General features: G+C 41.4%; 1 protein-coding gene and 1 pseudogene across 1 annotated transcript; both read left to right on the top strand.

Moving 5' to 3' along the window:
- The first annotated feature begins 4,364 nt into the window (after window positions 1-4,364).
- Window positions 4,365-15,858, top strand: LOC133804492 (photosynthetic NDH subunit of lumenal location 4, chloroplastic). The gene is made up of 5 exons (XM_062242650.1): window positions 4,365-4,816; window positions 6,096-6,188; window positions 14,906-14,966; window positions 15,066-15,134; window positions 15,445-15,858. Exons 1-5 carry the CDS (start codon window positions 4,448-4,450, stop codon window positions 15,522-15,524), a joined length of 672 nt encoding a protein of 223 aa, XP_062098634.1. The 5' UTR covers window positions 4,365-4,447; the 3' UTR covers window positions 15,525-15,858.
- Window positions 15,859-16,679: 821 nt separating this feature from the next.
- On the top strand, window positions 16,680-18,337 carry LOC133831132 (dirigent protein 24-like; annotated as a pseudogene).
- Window positions 18,338-19,036: the final 699 nt, after the last annotated feature.

Genomic DNA, 19,036 nt, shown 5'->3' with positions numbered 1-19,036 from the left:
CGCACGAACACGTGAAGTAAAGGCTGCATAGACAAGCAACGATTCAAACCTAGAACGTCGGCGAACAAACCTACTGCCAAATCGAAAGAAAAGTTTCTGGATTCCTTACCAAAAGAAGTGGCGAATTCGAAGGAAATGAAGCTTGGAAGCTTGAGAGTTCGAAGATTTGGGAATCTGAGAATCTGAAAGCTCGAGAATTTGAAAGCGTAAAGAGGAAGAAGGGTCCGTTCCCTTGTTTTTATAGCAGGAACGAAGTCATTTCGAATTCCACAAATGGACGGTCCCGATCTTCCCATACCGCATGCATCAGATCCGACGGCTGGGGATGAAGTGCCGGTCCCATTTATGACTCCTCGGATGGGAATAAAGTATTTATTTCCCATCATTGTACCATCTCGGGCCCGGTGTACCATTAAATACCGTCAAATCACTACTCAGACGCCTGACGCACGCATACTCAGCCAGTCGCCTCACGCACACGTCTTGGTCACAGAGCCATTCCCTGCATGACGCGTGGCCCTTGCCACACTTGAGTACTTGAGTTCAAACAGAAGAAATTTCCTTTTTTTTTTGTACTAACACTCAGACGGGAAAAAGGAACCCTTCCAGGAACACAGGAGGTGACCCCTCGCCTAATCTAGAGACCAGAATACCCGGAGGACTGTACAAGCTCCCGGACCTCTCAAGCTCCGTGACCTTGGGGGGTAAATGTTATCCAGATTTCCGGATAGCGTTTAGATGGATAGCCTCGGGGAAGCAGAATTATCAAAGTCTTTCACGAAGGGTGACCAAGGCTCGCGGATGGACAGAAAGGCTTCGCCTCTCCCGTTTAGTGTCTAGCACACTCTTTCAAGCAACCGCGACCCGGAAGCTCGTCAATTCTCCCGGACTCCCGAAGGGATATCCTTCGGGGAAGGTCCTTCCAGGAGAAGCTCTTCAGGATACCTTCGCGGATACAGTTCCGTGCCTCGCACGGAAGAAGACCAAGCGGTCGAGTCACGGAGGAGGCATAGTTGGAATGATACTCACCTGACACAGGATCCCGCCTGACAGGTCGAGGCCGCACACATCCCAGCACGCCTAAAAGTGCCTTTTCGCCTACTGTTCCGCTGACAGCCTGGAAAAGACAGCTGCCTTTTGACATTCCCCATATTTTCATGTAATTATACCTACGTAGAGCCTTGTAGCCATGCTACTAGGGTAATTGTATCCCCTATTTACGGCTGGTGTAATTAAGACTCGTGGGGGCAGAGTAAAACCCTAATCCAAAACCCTAGCTATAAAGACCTCCTCATTTTACGATAGGGAAAAAGGCCAACAAGTTACAGAGCAAGAACTCTGCCAAAATCTCTCTAGCTTCATCTTCTTCAAGAGAACCCGAGAGAAACATTGTGAGTTAGTGGGGTTCTTGTACACCAGCCATTTTACTGTAATTCTCTACAAGTATAATAACATCGACTCGTGGACTAGGGCTTGTTAACGCCTGAACCACGTAAAAAAACCTGTTTGTCTATTTATATTTCTGCACTTCTACAGTTCTTATCTTTTTATTATTTTGTTTGTATTCGTTTCCGAAAAACTCGGTAAACAATGAACTAATACATTATCCCGGCTCAAAATGTAAGGAAATCAGCTCGAATGAATTATGGAAGCATGTCAGCTCGAAGAATATTGACATCAACTTGATGTTACGCTGAAAAGAATTAGGAAACAACATTCAAGTAAACCATCCCTATATTTTCGTGGAATTAGTTTAGATATTGTATTATTGACCGAGTCTTTTGTAATTCAAATTTAAAAAGATATTTGTGTAACTCCTTCATAAAATCATGGAGGAGAATATTCGAAACTAGGTCTATAAATAGTTTGGATTATAGTCATTTGTTTTGACGAACAAATTTTGTATGAGAACTCTGTGAAATTGCTTTCTAGTTTGAACGCAGAGATATTAATAATAACGACTCGTAGACTAGGTAGATTTAACTACTGAGCCGCGTAAAAAATCTCTTTTCTTTTCTTCATAATTTGGTAATCAATGCTTAATTGCTCTTATTTTTTGTTGATGAAAAACATCCTCAACAATAATAAAAAACTTAAAACACTCGACTTAACTAAAACATATGACATTATTTTAAATTCATAGAAAAATATGGGAAAATTAAGTTTAAAAAAAAAAAGTCATATATTTTAGAAAAAGTTAAACTCCCATATTTTTGTAAAAGGAAGAAAAAAAAAAGAAACTTGACATCTGCCCACTTTTAATATTATTTAATAAAAATTAGCTACAAATTTTTTTTAATTAGTTTTTACCAACTTTTAAAGGTAAACTTACCAAACTATCCTCTTCTTATTAAACATCAAAAGCACATTTCATGGTTTGGGTGAGGGTATAACTTGAAGTTTGTTAAAAAAAACTGCCTATATATTCAAACATTTTAAAATGTGGCTAAAAATTAAAGAAATTTTTGTAAGCTCGGCATACAGTCTAATTTGTAAAAAAAAAAGCCCATATTTTATGTAAGTTTAAGGGTTTATACTTTTTTAGACATTGTGTTTTGTCTCATTACCTGTTTGGACCCTCTGTTTTGACAAATTACTTTTTGAACCCTGTTGTTGACGGTGAAATCTCGTCAACGATATAAAGTTAGAAAACTGAGACTGTATTGCCAAAGATATCTTAGAAGAAGATTGAGAGAACTTGAAAGAGTAAATATGCAGAACTATAATGGAGTAAAAATCGTATATTGCTTAACAACCTCAGCATACAATGAATTTTCCCAACCCCTTTTCTGGAGGGGTGATGATCTATTTATACTGGAGCTCTAATGGCTCCTCATACATTGTGGTTCCAGGGGACAAGATTGTACATAGGTACATTGTCAGGGTAGTGGCACAGGTCGTGGTGGAGCAGAAGGTTATGGTGTCAGCCTGGTACATAGTCAGAGGTATGCATGTAGTGCTTCCACTCTCTGTACAAATCCGTACCTCCACTACTTGTAGGACACATATGTTAGAGTCATGCATTTGCCCTCTTTTAGGGTTGTACATCCTGTGCTTGTACATTTATCTCATGCCTAGTGGTCCCCCTTACCTAAACATCTCCTCTAGGTTTCTTTATATTTTAGTAAGTGTCGATCCATACTTCTTTTATCCCGGCCTTACCTCCAGGTACGAGGACTGGAAATAGCCATGTACATGGCTCGGGGATGGGTCTCACAAGGCGAGACCCTTGGTGCCTAAGTGAGTACCCATGCGTGACCTGGGCATTCACGAGGCTGGGGATGGGTCTCACAAGGCGAGACCCTTAGTGCCTATTTGAGTACCCATGCGTGACCTGGGCATTCACGAGGCTCGGGGATGGATTTCACAAGGTGTGATGGGGTTGCATGAGGGGCACGAGACGGTGGTGGCGCGAAGCTCCTTAGCGTGGCCGTACCTCGCGAGGCGCACACGGGCGTGGTGAGGTGTGTCTCGATGTGCGAGGCCTTGGTGCACAGCTGGGTTGCGAGGCACGCGGGCGAGATGGTGTCTCGCTGTGCGAGGCGTTGGCGCGTAGCTGGGTCGCGAAGCGCGTGGGAGAGGGCAGCCTCGCATAGTGAGGCCCTTGTGGCCTTGGCAGGCGCGCGCGAGTGAAGGGCAGCCTCGCATAATGAGGCCCTTGGGGCCTTGGCAGGCGCGCGTGGGTGAAGGGTAGCCTCACATAGCGAGACCCTTATGGCCTTGGCAGGCGCGCACGGGTGAAGGGCAGCCTCGCATAGCGAGGCCCTTGGGTCTTTCTGGGCATTTTCGCTAAGGCCTCCTATGAGACATGGGTCTCGCGTGGGGCAAGATATTGGGTTGCTTGGTTTGCCCGAGGCTAATGAGGGTAACCCTCAATTTTTCTCTTGAGTGTTGACTATGGCTCTGGTAAATTTTTTGGCATTCACACCTGTGTTTTCTAAAATAATTCAAATAGACCCCTAAACTCGATTTTGATCAAAGTTTTTTGAACTAAAATCATAAATAATTCATCAAACTAACAAGTCAGAATAAAAATACAGTCATTCTGCCTAAGAACTGTGTTGTTATACTAAATTTTTTGTTCATCAAAATCAGGTTTAGGGGCTTATTTGAACTATTTTACAAAACATAGGGTCTAAAAAATAATTTGTCAAAACACAAGGTCCAAACAAGTAATGAGGAAAAACTCATGGTCTAAAAAAGTATAAACCCAAGTTTAATGACATATGCAACCAAAATTTAATATTATTATTATTAAATCATAGTAACATTACCTATTGAGGCCCTTATCCAAATCCAAATTGTAAGACCAAAAAATTTCTTCTTTAAGTGGGCCCTTTTATACTCTTCTTCTTCTTCGTTTTTTTATCTTCCCAATATAATACTGCCATGCAGTGCCAGACAACCTCCCTCGTTTCTGGATAAACAGCATATCTAACAAGCAACCATGGCAATCTCTTCTCTGAGCGTTTCGACACCAAAAATCAATACCCAGCAGAGCATGAACGCCTTAGCTGCCTCGAAAAGAGCCAATTCTTTTTGTTCATCAAAAGCTAAGATAAATGCCGATACGAAGCTTTCTTGGGTTTCGAATTTCGGCCTTGCGACGAGGAAGTGGGCTTTCGATGTGGGAATCGGGGTTTTAGCGGCTTCAGTTGTGGCGATTTCGCCTTTGGACGCTGAAGCCACAAGGATTGAGTACTACGCCACTGTGGGAGAGCCTCCATGCGACTTCAATTACGCTCGTTCTGGACTCGGTTACTGTGATGTTCAACCAGGCACTGGTGTGGAAGCTCCTTATGGTGAGCTCATCAATGTGAGTATTTTGACTTTTGAGTGTGTAGATCTGACTGCTAATATTAGTTTCATTATTATTACTCCAACGGTTTTACCTGTTTTGTCTTGGACCGTTTAGTTAGTTAAAGTTCAGCTGTATTGAACCAGAACCTATGTGTTACAAATAGGTGATCTGAGTTCCATTAATCATTGTAATTGTAAGAGACTATTCTTTAAGAGAAATAAAGAATCAGAGTGTGTTTCCCCGTTGGATTAGGCTAGAGTCATCTAGGCTCTAGTTGAACCAAGCACTTGACCGTATTCTTTTATGTAAGCAGAGTGTGTGTTTGAGTTCTTGTTCTCGGAGTGTTCTTGGTGACATTATCAGTGTGTGAGTGTTTGGGATCTTTGCATAACAGAGTGGTTATAAGTTGTCAGTTTGCCTTATTTGTGCTTGATAGCCAATTAATGAAGTTTATCAATGCTGCATTGTTCTTAAATTTGAAGCATTGGTACTTGTCGAATATGTTCGTCAAGTTAGATATTTGGTGGTAAAATTTAAGTATCCATGAAAAAATTTTCTACTATCGTTTTTACTTAAGTGGCCAAGCTATAGAGATTGAAGGGTTCAACTCAAATGCGCAAGTTGCCACCTGTTACATAATCACTGGTCATTCAGGGCCAGGGAGCAGAATTTACTGCATAAAGCACAGAAAGGAAAACATAATTAGAGTCATACAGATACCTAGAAAGATAAAGTAAATTTGGGCCCTTATGAAAATAGAAACAAAAGAAAATTTTCTGTTCTACATTAGAAAAATATGCTTAACAATGAAATGAACTAACAGTTTTAGGATATGCATGGTACAAAATTTTGTATTAGGGAATTACTTGTATCGGACTTTATAGTTTTTTTCTCTCTCTAATAAACAAGTTGAAAAATTGACATCTTCATATATAAATATATGTATATTCTTCAGAACAAGTTTGTGTTTTGAAATTGAATACTGTGACTCCTGTAGACTGTATAAAAAAGTTTGTTAAAACCAGAAAAGCCTATTTTTCTCCTTGTATTAATGGAACTTATTGTCACAAAGTCTTGTGTTTAGTGGAACCTATCGAATTCAGTCCTGATAAATGCTCAGATAGTATTATTGCAAAATGTCTCGTATGGATGGTTTAGGATCTTGGACATGTATGCATATAAGAATAGCGGATTTCATAGGTGCAACATTACAGATATCATGCATATAGTTTATTATCTACCCTTGGCTATGGAATGACGACCTTTATATTTGTGTTTTATTTTCTCAATACAGGTTCATTACACTGCAAGATTTTCTGATGGAAGAGTCTTTGATAGCAGCTACAAACGTGGTAGACCTCTCACTATGCGCATTGGCGCTGGCAAGGTGTGGATTTTTTCTGGATACTTTAATATATGTCCAATTAAATCCAAATGTCACTTTATTTGATCGATAATATTAAACCAATTTTGGATATCCTCTTGTTCTGTTTTCTTCCACTGGTGATAGTATTTTTGTTTATCTACTTATTAGATGTATTAAATGTGCGTTCACACCACTACTATTGTGTTTATGTGATCAGTAAATTTGGTTGTACAATCACTTATTCTTTGTTCTGTCCTTGATTACATCCAATTGATTACATAAGGATGTTCTCTCATAGAGAGATTCACACTTCTTCACAGAAAACTAAGTTTACTTTGCCTTAAGAAACAATTAAAGCTGGTTCGATTTGATTTCTCATAAAAGCCAATGCTTATCATAATTACTGCTATTATTCAAGAGGAACTGTAACGTGACAAAATTTTGATCTACAGCACTTTTCGATCCCGTTATGCTTCTTTGTCGTGAACATCTTCTACATACCATCTCATAAAGGCTATATAGGCAAATTCATGTTCATAATTGGAAGGGTTTTTTAACATGTTATGCTTCTTTGTCGTGAACATCTTCTACATACCATCTCAAAAAGGCTATATAGGCAAATTCATGGTTCATAATTGGAAGGGTTTTTTAACATGCCATTAATTGCATAGTTATATGATTAAATTGGGCCATCATACATTTATGCAACCAGCCTTATGATAAGCCCCAGATCAGATTTGTTTATCAAAGGAAGAAGGCTAAGTGAATTAGGTTTTAGCTGAGTTGTCATGTAATAATAGGCTGCTAGTTATTTAGTAGGATTGCTAAGTTGTCATGTAATAATAGGTTGTGGTTAGTCTTTGAGATGGCTATAGAAATGTATTTAAGGGTCATGGGATTAGAGAGTTGGGTGTGTAGAAAATTAAGAGACTTTAGACTCATTGTGGAGAGCCCAATCCTCTTGAAAGGTTGGAATAGGAGAGTACAAGCCTCTCGAAAGCTTGTAAATTTGTACTACTATTATCATTTCAATAAAGATTTCCTTAAGGAATTTCAGCAATTGGTGTTGTGAGATTGAAAGTTAGATTCTTGCTAAGAAAAGCCTATCAATTTGGTGCGGTGAGCTGCGGACATGGGTCTGAAGAAAGTCAAGGAAGTAGGGGAGAAAGGAGATTCGATTGCATCCATGGGAGATGAAATGGAAGCTCTGAAAGTTGAAGTAGCTGCTGTCAAAGATTCCATCCAAGAAATGGGGTGACAACTACAACAACAACTTCAGTCATTCCTAGATACCCATGAAAGGTCAAGAAAGAAGCAAGATCATCAAGAAGGTGCAACCAACAAACCAGAAAACCCAGAACCAAGAGAGACGACATCAGCCGTACATGGCAAAGGCATGAAGATGATGGTAGATGCCGGTGCTTCAAAGGGGAGTAGATTCGTGGGGGTAACTTCAACAGAAAGGAATCACTGTAGCTTTTCTTATCGCCATGAACAGAGACTTAAGAAGTTAATAATGCCACTGTTTGATGGAGAAAATCCAGATGGGTGGATTATGTAGGCCGTGAGGTACTTTACTTGTCATAATTATGACGAAGAAGATAAAAATTGAAGCAGCTTTCATCTCGTTCTCTGGCGATGCTCTATTGTGGTACCAATATGAGAACAAAAGGCGAGCCATATTGAGTGGGAAGAAATGAGAAGGCTGATGTTGCGTCATTTTCGGGACACACAAACTAGTTCATTGTATGACCAGTTCTTGGTTGTGAAGCAAGAAGGATCCGTTGCTGAATTCAAGAAGAATTTTATAAGATTGTTGGCACTATTAGACAATATTCCACTGGAAGTTCAATTGGGAACTTTCATTAATGGATTGGTGCCCTCCATATGAACAGAATTACGAATTCAGCGACCAAGAAATGTAGATGAAGCAATGGAAATAGCCCAGGATATTGAGGAAAAGTTGAAAGCAGCTGCCCAATTCCAACAGAAAACATCCGATTTCAATAGCACCACAGTGCAATTTCCAAGTGCCATACAAGGGAGCACCCCAACCAGGACCAACTTCACCAAACCCATGGGAGAGGTCAGAAGATTGACTGAAAACCAGATTCAATACAAAAGACAGAAGGGCCTATGTTTCTGATGTGTGATAGACCTCCACTGACCTACATATATGCTAGGAAGAACAGGAAAGAATTCGGTAAAGCAGCAGTACGGGAATAAAACTGATTATGATGTAAGTTATTATTTGGGTTGGGTTTGGATGTGGCTGGGGTCCACAGTAGTCTAGTGAGTACTAGTATAAAGTCTGTATGGTGGGTCTCTAGTGGGGTTGTCCACTACTTGGTGTAAGGTTATAACCTTTTTGTGGGAGAGAATAGGAAATTCCCATCAAATTGGTATCAGAGCCATTGATCTACGATGGGAATCGATGGAGATGCAAGACAGATTCCAGCAACTTCTGAAGGAGATGGAGGAGCTGAAATCTTCCATGGATAAGAAGATGGAATTCTTGGTCTCTCATATCACCCATTTGATGCAAGCTTCGGGGAAGACAATGACGAACACGGTAGCTGGAAGTGTCGATCGACGGCGAAAGGCAGAGGAAGGAGAGAACTCAGCTATCCCGACAGTTGGGAATTCGGGGGTACAATCGACTCCCCTCGCGCCACCTGGATTCAGACCTCCCTTCAATCCTCAACCACCACCGATTCGGGTGGAGTCATATCACACAGCTCACGATCATGGTCAGGACTATCGACCCCCTTAAATGGAGATACCGTTGTTTGCCGGTGAGAACGTTGATGGGTGGATTTATAAAATAGAGATACTTTCTTCTGACCCGAATGAGCGAAGCCATGATGTTGGAGACAGCCATTGTTGGGCTTGATGGAGATGCACTGACCTGGTTTCAATGGGAAAACCAGAGGAGGTCGATTGCTTCATGGGCTACACTGAAGAAGTTGTTGATTCTCCGATTCCTTGCAGTACCGGTCGGATCAATTTCAGAGGAGCTGATGTCGATATCTCAGACCACCACTGTCAAAGAGTATCGGGTAAGGTGGGAGGTGCTGGCTTCACGCGTACCAGTTGTTCCAGAGCATATCCTTGAGGGTAGCTTCGTGAAGGGCTTGAAGGATGATATCAAGGCAGCCCTACACATTCTGCAACCCATGGGCCTGGCCCAAATCATGGAGATAGCCCAAAGGGTTGAGGAAGGGCATCATTTACTCGGAATGGGCCAGGGAAGTCGGGCCTCAAACCCTAAACCAAATCTAAGCCCGATCACACCTTATCGGTCACTCAATCCTTTTTTCGCAAAATCATTCGTGACTCCCTCTTCTCAGGCATCGACCAAAACAGCCAGCCCCAACTCTGGTATAGTAAATGTGAATAGACCTACTCAATACCACCGAATGACTGAGGCAGAATATCAGGATAAGAAAGCACGTGGTGTTTGTTTCAAATGCGATAAGAAGTTTCATTGCGGGCATGAGTGTGAGAAGAAGTTTTTACAGGTCATTATGCTGATGGACGGTGAAGAACAGACCTCGCCGGAGGAGTCTCCCCCTCTAACACCAAACTCAGTAGAAACGGTGGCAAGTGAGGAGACACTAGCAACCTTGTCTCTGAACTCGTTGGTGGGAATTTCATCGGCACATACGATGAAGCTTGCTGGGTTTATCGGAGAGCAGCCAATCACGGTACTTATTGACAGTGGAGCGACACATAATTTCATCTCATCAACATTGGTCTCTGCCATAGGACTTCCAATTACAGCCACCACATGCTATGGAGTTCTCTTGGGAACAGGGGGGAAAGTCAGAACAGAGGGAATTTGTGCTCAAGTTGAGTTGAATTTGGGTGCAATGAGAGTGCTAACTGACTTCTTACCCTTGGCATTAGGTGGAGCAAATGTAATTTTTGGTATCAAATGGTTGGAAACACTGGGAAATATGCAAGTGAACTGGAGGACTATGGTGATGAAGTTTGAGCGAGGAGGTGTTTGGGTGACTTTGCAAGGAGACCCAAGCTTGTGCAAATCACCAATTTCTTTAAAGGCTATGCTACTCACAATAGAGAAGGAAGGGCACGGTTTCTGGGTACAGTTCGGATCCATGGCAGCAGCTCCAGAGTAGGCTCTCCCTCCCGTTCCACTACCGGTATCGTCCTTGCTTCAGCGTTTTGAGTCAGTATTTGCCATGCCCGCCGGCCTACCACCAAAACGGAATAGGGAGCATTCGATCACCTTGAAGGAAGGAGTAGGACCTATCTCAGTGAGACCCTACCGATATGCCCAATCTCAAAAGGATGAAATCGAGAGGCTAGTGAAGGAAATGATGCAAGTTGGACTCATACAGCTAAGTACGAGCCCTTTTTCCAGCCCAGTTTTGCTTGTTAAAAAAAAAGACTGTAGCTGGAGGTTTTGTGTGGACTATAGAGTTCTAAATCGGGAGACACAAATTCCCAGTACCAATGATTGATGAGTTGTTGGATGAACTACATGGAGCTAAATTTTTTTTCCAAACTTGATTTGAAGTCGGGATATCACCAAATAAGAGTGGCGACCAAGGATGTGGAGAAGACGGCTTTCCGCACACATGAAGGACATTATGAGTGGCTGGTCATGCCATTTGGGCTTACTAATGCGCCCGCAACTTGCCAAGGTGAAATGAATGAGGTCTTCCGAGATCTTTTGCGCAAGTATGTGTTAGTTTTCTTTGATGATATTTTGGTCTACAGCCCATCAATGGAGGAGCACGTAAAACTCTTGGAAGTGGTACTCGACAGACTTCAACAACACAACCTCTATGCTAATCAGAAGAAGTGCTTATTTGCTCAAGAGAAGATAGAGTACCTTGGTCACATAGCTTCAGCTTTGGGAGTTTCCGCTGATCCAAGTAAAATTGACGCTATGAGCAAGTGGTCGGTACCCAAGAGCATTAAAGAACTCAGAGGTTTTTTGGGACTCACAGGCTATTATCGCAAATTTGTTCAAGGCTATGGACAAATAGCGCGACCATTGACTGATCAGCTGAGAAAGGATGCATTTGGATGGAATCAAGAAGCCCAAGAAGCTTTCGACCGACTCAAGGAAGCGATGTGCACGGTTCCGGTTTTGGCATTGCCTGATTTTTCAATGCCTTCTGTGGTGGAGGCTGACGCTTTAGGATCGGGGTTGGGGGCTGTGTTGATGCAAAACCAGCGCCCCATCGCATATTTCAGCCAAGTTTTGTCGGTCCGAGCTCGTGCGAAGTCAGTGTATGAAAGGGAATTGATGGCGATTGTGTTAGTCCTTCAAAAATGGCGTCCATATCTCTTGGGGCGCAAGTTCATTGTCTGAACGGACCAACGCAGCCTTAGGTACTTATTACAGCAACGGTTAATGGCAACAGAGCACCAAAAATGGCTCTCGAATATTCTGGGGTATGATTTCAATATTTAGTACAAACCCGGACTTGAAAACAAGGCTGCTGATGCATTATCCAGAATTTATCAAGAAGTTTCAGTGGCTGCCATTTCTGTTCCAAATGTGTTATCCATACCAGACCTTCAAGCACATATTGCGTCAGATCTTACCCTCTCTAAAGTGGTTCATGAGCTGCGTTTGGGGAAGGAATGTGAGGGATATTCGCTGGTGCAAGGCTGCCTCAAGTTCAAAGGACGGTTAGTACTGCCTTCGACCTCTCCCTTCATCCCATTACTGTTACAAGAGTATCACAGCAGTAAAGTGGGGGGACATTCAGGGGTGTCTAAGACATTTCAAAGGCTGGCAGCGGACTTGTATTGGTCCGGGATGAGGAAGGACGTTCAGAGATTCGTGGCGGAATGCGCAATATGTCAACAAAACAAATACTTGGCTCAATCTCCAGCTGAGTTATTACAGCCCCTACCTATACCGGAGCAAGTGTGGGAGGACATCTCAATAGATTTCATCGAGGGGCTGCCAATGTCGAAAGGGTTCGATTCCATTTTCGTGGTGGTGGATCGTTTGAGTAAGTATGGGCATTTTATCCATCTCCGCCATCCTTTTTTAGCCATCACAGTAGAAACGGTTTTTGCTTGCGAAGTTGTTAAGCTCCATGGACTGCCACATTCAATTGTTTCTGACCGGGATAAAATATTCCTTAGTAATTTTTGAAAGGAATTATTTCGTTTGCAAGGCACTACACTGAAACAGAGCACTGCTTATCATCCACAACCCGATGGGCAAACGAAGGTGGTAAACCGTTGCTTGGAGACTTACCTTAGGTGTTTTGTTAGCAACAAACCCAAACAGTGGGTGAAATGGCTTTCGTGGGTTGAATAATGGTACAACACTTGCTACCATTCAGCAACGGGGATGATGCCATTTCGGGAAGTGCATCATTGGGACCCCCCTCCGTTACTTCGCTTTGAACCAGCCAGCACCAAGGTTTCATCGGTTGAGGAGCACCTTCAAGAAAGGGATGATATTCTGACCTTGTTGAAACAAAATCTGCTCCGAGCTCAGCAAAAAATGAAGGCCCAAGCAGATCGTAAGCGCCGGGACGTGCACTATGAGGTGGGTGATCTGGTCTATATCAAGTTTCGCCCGTACCGTCAGCGATCGGTGGCTAAACATCACAACGAGAAGCTGTCTCCTCGATTTTTTGGTCCATTTCCAGTGCTAGCTCAGGTTGGAGCAGCGGCATATCGCTTACAACTTCTGTCATTCATCCAGTGTTCCATGTTTCGCTCTTGAGAGCTACTCTTGACCACCATTAGTAGGCATCTGCTCTTCCTCCCGGTTTGATAGCCGAATTGGAATGGATTTTGGAACCTGAGAATGTTCTTGCTGTGCAACCAGGTACTCACAAGGTGGCTCCACAAGCTCTGATCAAGTGGATTAATATACCAGAATTTGAAGCTACTTGGGAAGACTTCGCCCTCATTCAAGAGCAATTTCCTCACTTCCACCTTGAGGACAAGGTGAGACTTCTGGCCGGCGGTATTGATAGACCTCCACTAACCTACATATATGCTAGGAAGAACAGGAAAGAGTTCGGTAAGGCAGCAGTAGGGGAATAAAACTGATTATGATGTAAGTTGTTATTTGGGTTGGGTTTGGATATGGCTGGGGTCCACAGTAGTCTAGTGAGTACTAGTATAAAGTCTGTATGGTGGGTCTCTGGTGGGGTTGTCCAGTACTTGGTGTAAGGTTGTAACCTTTTTGTGGGAGAGAAGAGGGCTCTCGAACTCCCTAGATATTCAATACCAGCTCAATTTGCTCATCTCTATTTCCTTACTGTTACTATACTTGCTGTTTATACTATTTTTACCAGGAAATTCCTATCAATATGATGATAAATGGTCTCCTGGACATCGATGTAAACAAAAGGAGATGAACATCCTCATGGTTCCTGAAGAAATTGATGATGCACTCTCAGAGCAAGGTTCAGAAGATACAACGGAAGAGGCAGCGGAGTTAGACTCCACAGATGTTGGAAATTCTGTAGAAGTGTCCCTACATTCGGTGGCTGGTTTGGCCTCTAACAACACCATGAAACTCAAGGGCCAACTCGGCTCTTGTGAGGTGGTGATTTTAATCGATTTTGGGGCTACTCATAATTTTATTTCTCAAGATATTGTGGCCAAACTGAACCTTCCTATCACCAAGACCAGCGAGTACGAAGTGACGATGGGAAATGGAAATTCCATGAAGAATAAGGAGGGTTTGTAAAAATTTAAACATCCATTCCCAAGGGATAGAGATTTATGATGATTTTTTACCCTTAAAATTGGAAAGTGCAGACGTAATTTTGGTATTACAATGGCCCACCACTTTGGGAATGACTCATGCAGATTGGAAACTTCAGACCATGGAATTCCAAGTGGGAAAGCAACGAGTAATGTTACAAGGTAACCCATCTCTTGGTAGAACATTAGTTGCATTACAGACAATGACAAAGACTCAGACTCTACAAGCTGACAAAGATGGGTTCATTGTTCAGCCCCACCAGTTGGTTACTAACGAGGGACCACCACAGCTCACCACTAAGTTTGCACTAAGAGATGAACTAGAAAAAGTGCTGAAGCTAAGATCAAAGCGGCAGGGCCAAGTAGGAAGATCTGAAGTTCTGATAAAAGGGAAGTCACCCAGACTTCGAGGCTACCTGGGAAGATTTCTCCACCATCCAACGACAACTTCCACCTTGAGGACATGGTGAAGGTTTTGCGGGGGTATTGATAAGCCCCAGATCAGATTTGTTTATTGAAGGAAGAAGGCTAAGTGAATTAGTTTTTGGCTTAGTTGTCATGTAATAATAGGCTGCTAGTTATTTAGTAGGATTGCTGAGTTGTCATGTAATAATAGGTTGTGGTTAGTCTTTGAGATGGCTATAGAAATGTATTTAAGGTTCATGGGATTAAAGAGTTGGGTGTGCAGAAAATTAAGAGAGTTTAGACTCATTGTGGAGAGCCCAATCCTCTTGAAAGTTTGGAATAGGAGAGTACAAGCCTCTTGAAAGCTTGTAAATTTGTACTACTGTTATTATTTCAATAAAGATTTCCTTAAGGGATTTCAGCAATTGGTGTTGTGAGATTGAAAGTTAGATTCTTGCTAAGAAAAGCCTATCACCTTAGCATGAAACTATCAGTAGCTACTTGCAATGAATTAAAGAAATAACTCAGTAAATTGCATGCCCAATTGATATGTTACAAGACAGTGGTACTAAAGATTTCTTTTGGCTGAAATATATTTTCTTGATCTGCAGGTCCTTAAGGGACTGGATCAGGGAATCTTAGGGGGTGAGGGAGTTCCTCCTATGTTAGTAGGTATGAATTTGGCACAAGCCATCTACTTCTGGTTCTTGTTTTATATGTTCCTCATTTTCGTAGAAGGATTTTCACCCCACCATTATTACACTTGCACAGGAGGAAAACGAAAGCTTTATATTCCTCCAGAGTTAGCATATGGTCCAGAGCCTGCAGGATGCTTTTCAGGTGCTGTTCGAATTACATTTCAAACTCTAAGCTGTATGTTTTTAGTTTTTTGATTAGAATGCATGGCCTCATTATTGAAAGTCTCTAAACACCTTTTTCTTTTATGAGGTAAGGAAAAGTATAAACTTCAAATACTTTTCAAACTGAACATGGCTATAGCAAGAGAAAGACCAGAAACTGGTTGCTAATAACTTCAGAATGAAGATTGATTTAGATCATTCCATGTGCATGAAGAGGCAAAAACAAAGATCATATGCTGTTACTCATGAACTTATTGAGACATTGACATCTATGTGTTTTGTTCATATAGGTGACTGCAACATACCAGGCAATGCCACTCTTGTCTATGACATTAGTTTTATCGGTGTCTACTCGGGAAATAGAAAGTGAGGATGTCAAATTTAGTTTGGTAACCGGTGAAGCCTGCATAGTGCAAGTTCCTAAGGTAGCCTGAAAAAAGAAAAAAAATACATTGTTTGACAGTGTCGATAATGGAATCTGGTTACCACAGGTACCTTTTCTTTTTGTATACTTAGCTTGCTTAATCAAGCCATCAAGTTCTGCATTTCATTTTTATTGCCTTCCATTCTTTACATCGTGAAAATTGTAGTAATGGAGCCTAGTACTTCCTTTCTGTAGCCCCTCATATGTAAAAGACAGACATATAAATACATTTGTACATAAAGCTCGAGGGTATTTGAAACTTCATCTATATTCTTCTTGATTTTTAAGTACTCATTTTATTTGTATAGAGGTAGGCCAGCCCATGTACTAGTGGTTCAACTATTTTTGAGGTTTTAATATTAATCATAAATTGGCTCCGAAACAAGCAGTTAATTTTGAAATCACACTAATTAATGAAGAAGGCATTGGGGTATTGATATTCAAACTTTTCAAGTTTTGCACATGAATGTCTCTATTTCTAGCACCGCCTCCTCTTTACGCTTCCTCTAGATCAAAGAAAGGGAAAGGAAAAGAAAAGTAATATTTAAAAAAGGTATAAAAGAGAGGAAAAGTTGATGCTTCCCTCAAGTTTGGTTGGGTTGAGAGAGAATAAAAAAAAAAGACCACGCTTTTTATTAGACGATCTGATTTTCTTGCCTCAGCTAAGATTTTTGAACGTTGGTATCAATATTTTTCTATTACTAGCGCCAAGACAAGTTCAAAACATTGCAAAAGCTGTTCTGAGCAAGTTTACGGCATCCCATAATCTAATGCATGATTTAGTACCTCATCATGTGTAAGCCATTGAGATTTTGCCTGTGAGAGTATGAAACTTTAGAGACGCAATCTAAAGATTTTATTATGTCATAATATGTATTCTGAAAGCTTTGTAAATTGTTATATACGAGTTTGGGTTCACGAGGTAAAGTTTTGCTTGTTACTTTCATCACATGAAATTACAGTGACTTTGTCTAAATAGAAAATAAAGTCGCTGGTCATTGAAAAATAATGGTCAGCCTGTTTCTTTTTATATGAAGATACAGCTGTGTTGAGTAACCAAAGCAATGCCAGGCGCAGAGTTATGTAATAACATCACGTATAATGGAACGTCTATTAATTCGTCACAACAATGCATGACAACAACCAACCCAATACCCACAAACCAAAACCATTTTTACTCCTCCATGGCCCTCTTACAAAAAACAAACTAAACTTCAAAACCACATACTATAATGCCAAGTGGAGAGAAGAGAGAGACTAACAAAAATATATTAAACATATGCATGTTTCACCTGTACCATTTTATGCGTGGCAGGTTTTTATTTTTCACAACCAAAACAAAAGAGGGGTTGTGGGTCCGCCTCATCGAATAATCTTGCTGATATGGCACATTCAATGAAGATGACTAAGAATAATAAGTAAAGAGTAGCCTAGGAGTTAAAAAGGGGTATGACCATTTTTCTAGTTTCTGACTCTGGAGAGAATTAATGTGAGAGACTTTTGAGAGAGAACGTTTGTCTCTATGGATTTATAAATGGTTTGGAGAAAGTGGATCAGCTAGCTAAATGTGATATGAAGTTGTTGCGTACTCTCTTATTTTGAGCAGTCACCTTTCCAGAAGATGAAGACGCTCAGTCACCAATCCCAGATGTTGCCTCACCCGTTGATGACACTACTAACTCAGCCCAACCGACTCAGCCAGCTATTCCCCCACCGGCTACCGGCGTGGCACCCATAGCTGGTCCCACAACTACCACTTCAGCAAAAGCTGGGCCTGGCCCAACAACAACTGGGCCGAATGACCACCCAACACTATCTTTCTTCATGCATGACATAGTAGGAGGTTCAAACCCAACAGCCCGGGTGGTGACGGGACTCGTAGCAAACACAGTACAGAATGTCCCCTTCACCAAGCCCAACAACAGCATCTTCCCCGTCAGCGGTGGCACCCCGTTGACCACATCCAACATTAACGGTTTCATCAACAGCAACCGTAATAATCTTCCATTTCTAACGGGCCTTAACGGTAACACCCAATCCAGCACAGTTATTCAAAATAGCGGTAACAACATCTTCGTCGATGGCGGCAGCGGCCAACCGTTTATCACCGCCGGTCAGATCCCGTCCGGCGCGTCCCTCCAGAAACTAATGTTTGGATCAGTGACGGTGATCGACGATGTGTTGACGGAAGGACACGAGTTGGGGTCCGCCGACGTCTTAGGTAGGGGCCCAGGGGTTCTACTTGGCCAGCTCTTTGGACGGAAACAGTCACACCATGGTGCTGACGGCGGTAATTCACGGCGGAGAACACGCCGGTGGTCATGTGACGGAAAACACGATCAGCTTCTTTGGGGTTCATCGGACGGCAACGCCGATTTCGCTTATCGCGGTGATTGATGGAACTGGTAAGTTTGATAACGCACAAGGGTATGCTACAGTGGAGTCACTTCCACAGGTGGACCAGCACACCACAGACGGTGTAGATACCATCATGCATGTGAATGTTTACCTCTCTGAGGAGAGTATAGGAGGAGTAATAGTGATGATGCGTGTCCTTATTATATTTGTAGTCTGTTTTTTTTTTTAATGTTTTTTTTTCTTTTAAAGGATTTCTTGGATTATGTTGACGAGTATAATGTCGTCGTCGTTGTTTTTTTTTTTTTATTTAATATATTCTATGAGTTTTTTTTAGCAAATATATTCGTGTAAGAGAAAATAAAATTGACTAAATAAAAATAAGAAAAATTATTACAACTCCAATAAAAATTATTACAAATATTCAAGATGATACATAAATAATTGTAACTCTATTGCAAAAAAATATAAGTAAATAGAAATATAGGAAGATAGATATATTGTTAATACAACTCAAACTATAACAATACAAATAAATATATAAGATAGAAGCAAAAAGTAAAAGAGGTAGAAGAACAAAATAATAAGAAGAACAATAGATAAAATCTCACACTCACACAACTAAAGTGTAGAATAATGAGGATCACCAACTTGAACAAGGTTCAAGACCTTTGTCCAGAAACTTATTTTCTCATATTTAATAAGTACTAAAGGATCTCTCAAGGAAATAACTCTTTCGAATTATCAAGTCCATATGGTATATTTTCCAGTCAAGTGCTTTGTAAATAGAAAATAGTGTATCTTACAAGTAAGTATTATGCTCCTATTTATAGAGTTTGAGATACCCTTTGAATTTCAAATTCAACTAACCATCGTGGTTGTTACCAATGTTTAATTGGATGTATTATGGAATTAAAATGAAGATTTAGGAGTTACATAGGATGTTAGAACCGTTTAAATTGGAAAAAACTAAAATGTGGTTTTGGCTGTCAGCCTCACTGGCCGCGACCAGCCGTATCAGTGGTCGTGGCTACTGGTCTTTGTCCCCCAGGCTGTGGCCAGAGGCAATTTTCAGCATCCAAATTTTTAATTTTTCAAAAACG

Source organism: Humulus lupulus, chromosome 1, assembly GCF_963169125.1.
Source record: "Humulus lupulus chromosome 1, drHumLupu1.1, whole genome shotgun sequence".
NCBI classification, from domain to species: domain Eukaryota; kingdom Viridiplantae; phylum Streptophyta; class Magnoliopsida; order Rosales; family Cannabaceae; genus Humulus; species Humulus lupulus.
The sequence above is the reverse complement of the archived record's forward strand: the minus strand, read 5'-3'. Positions and strand labels throughout refer to the sequence as shown.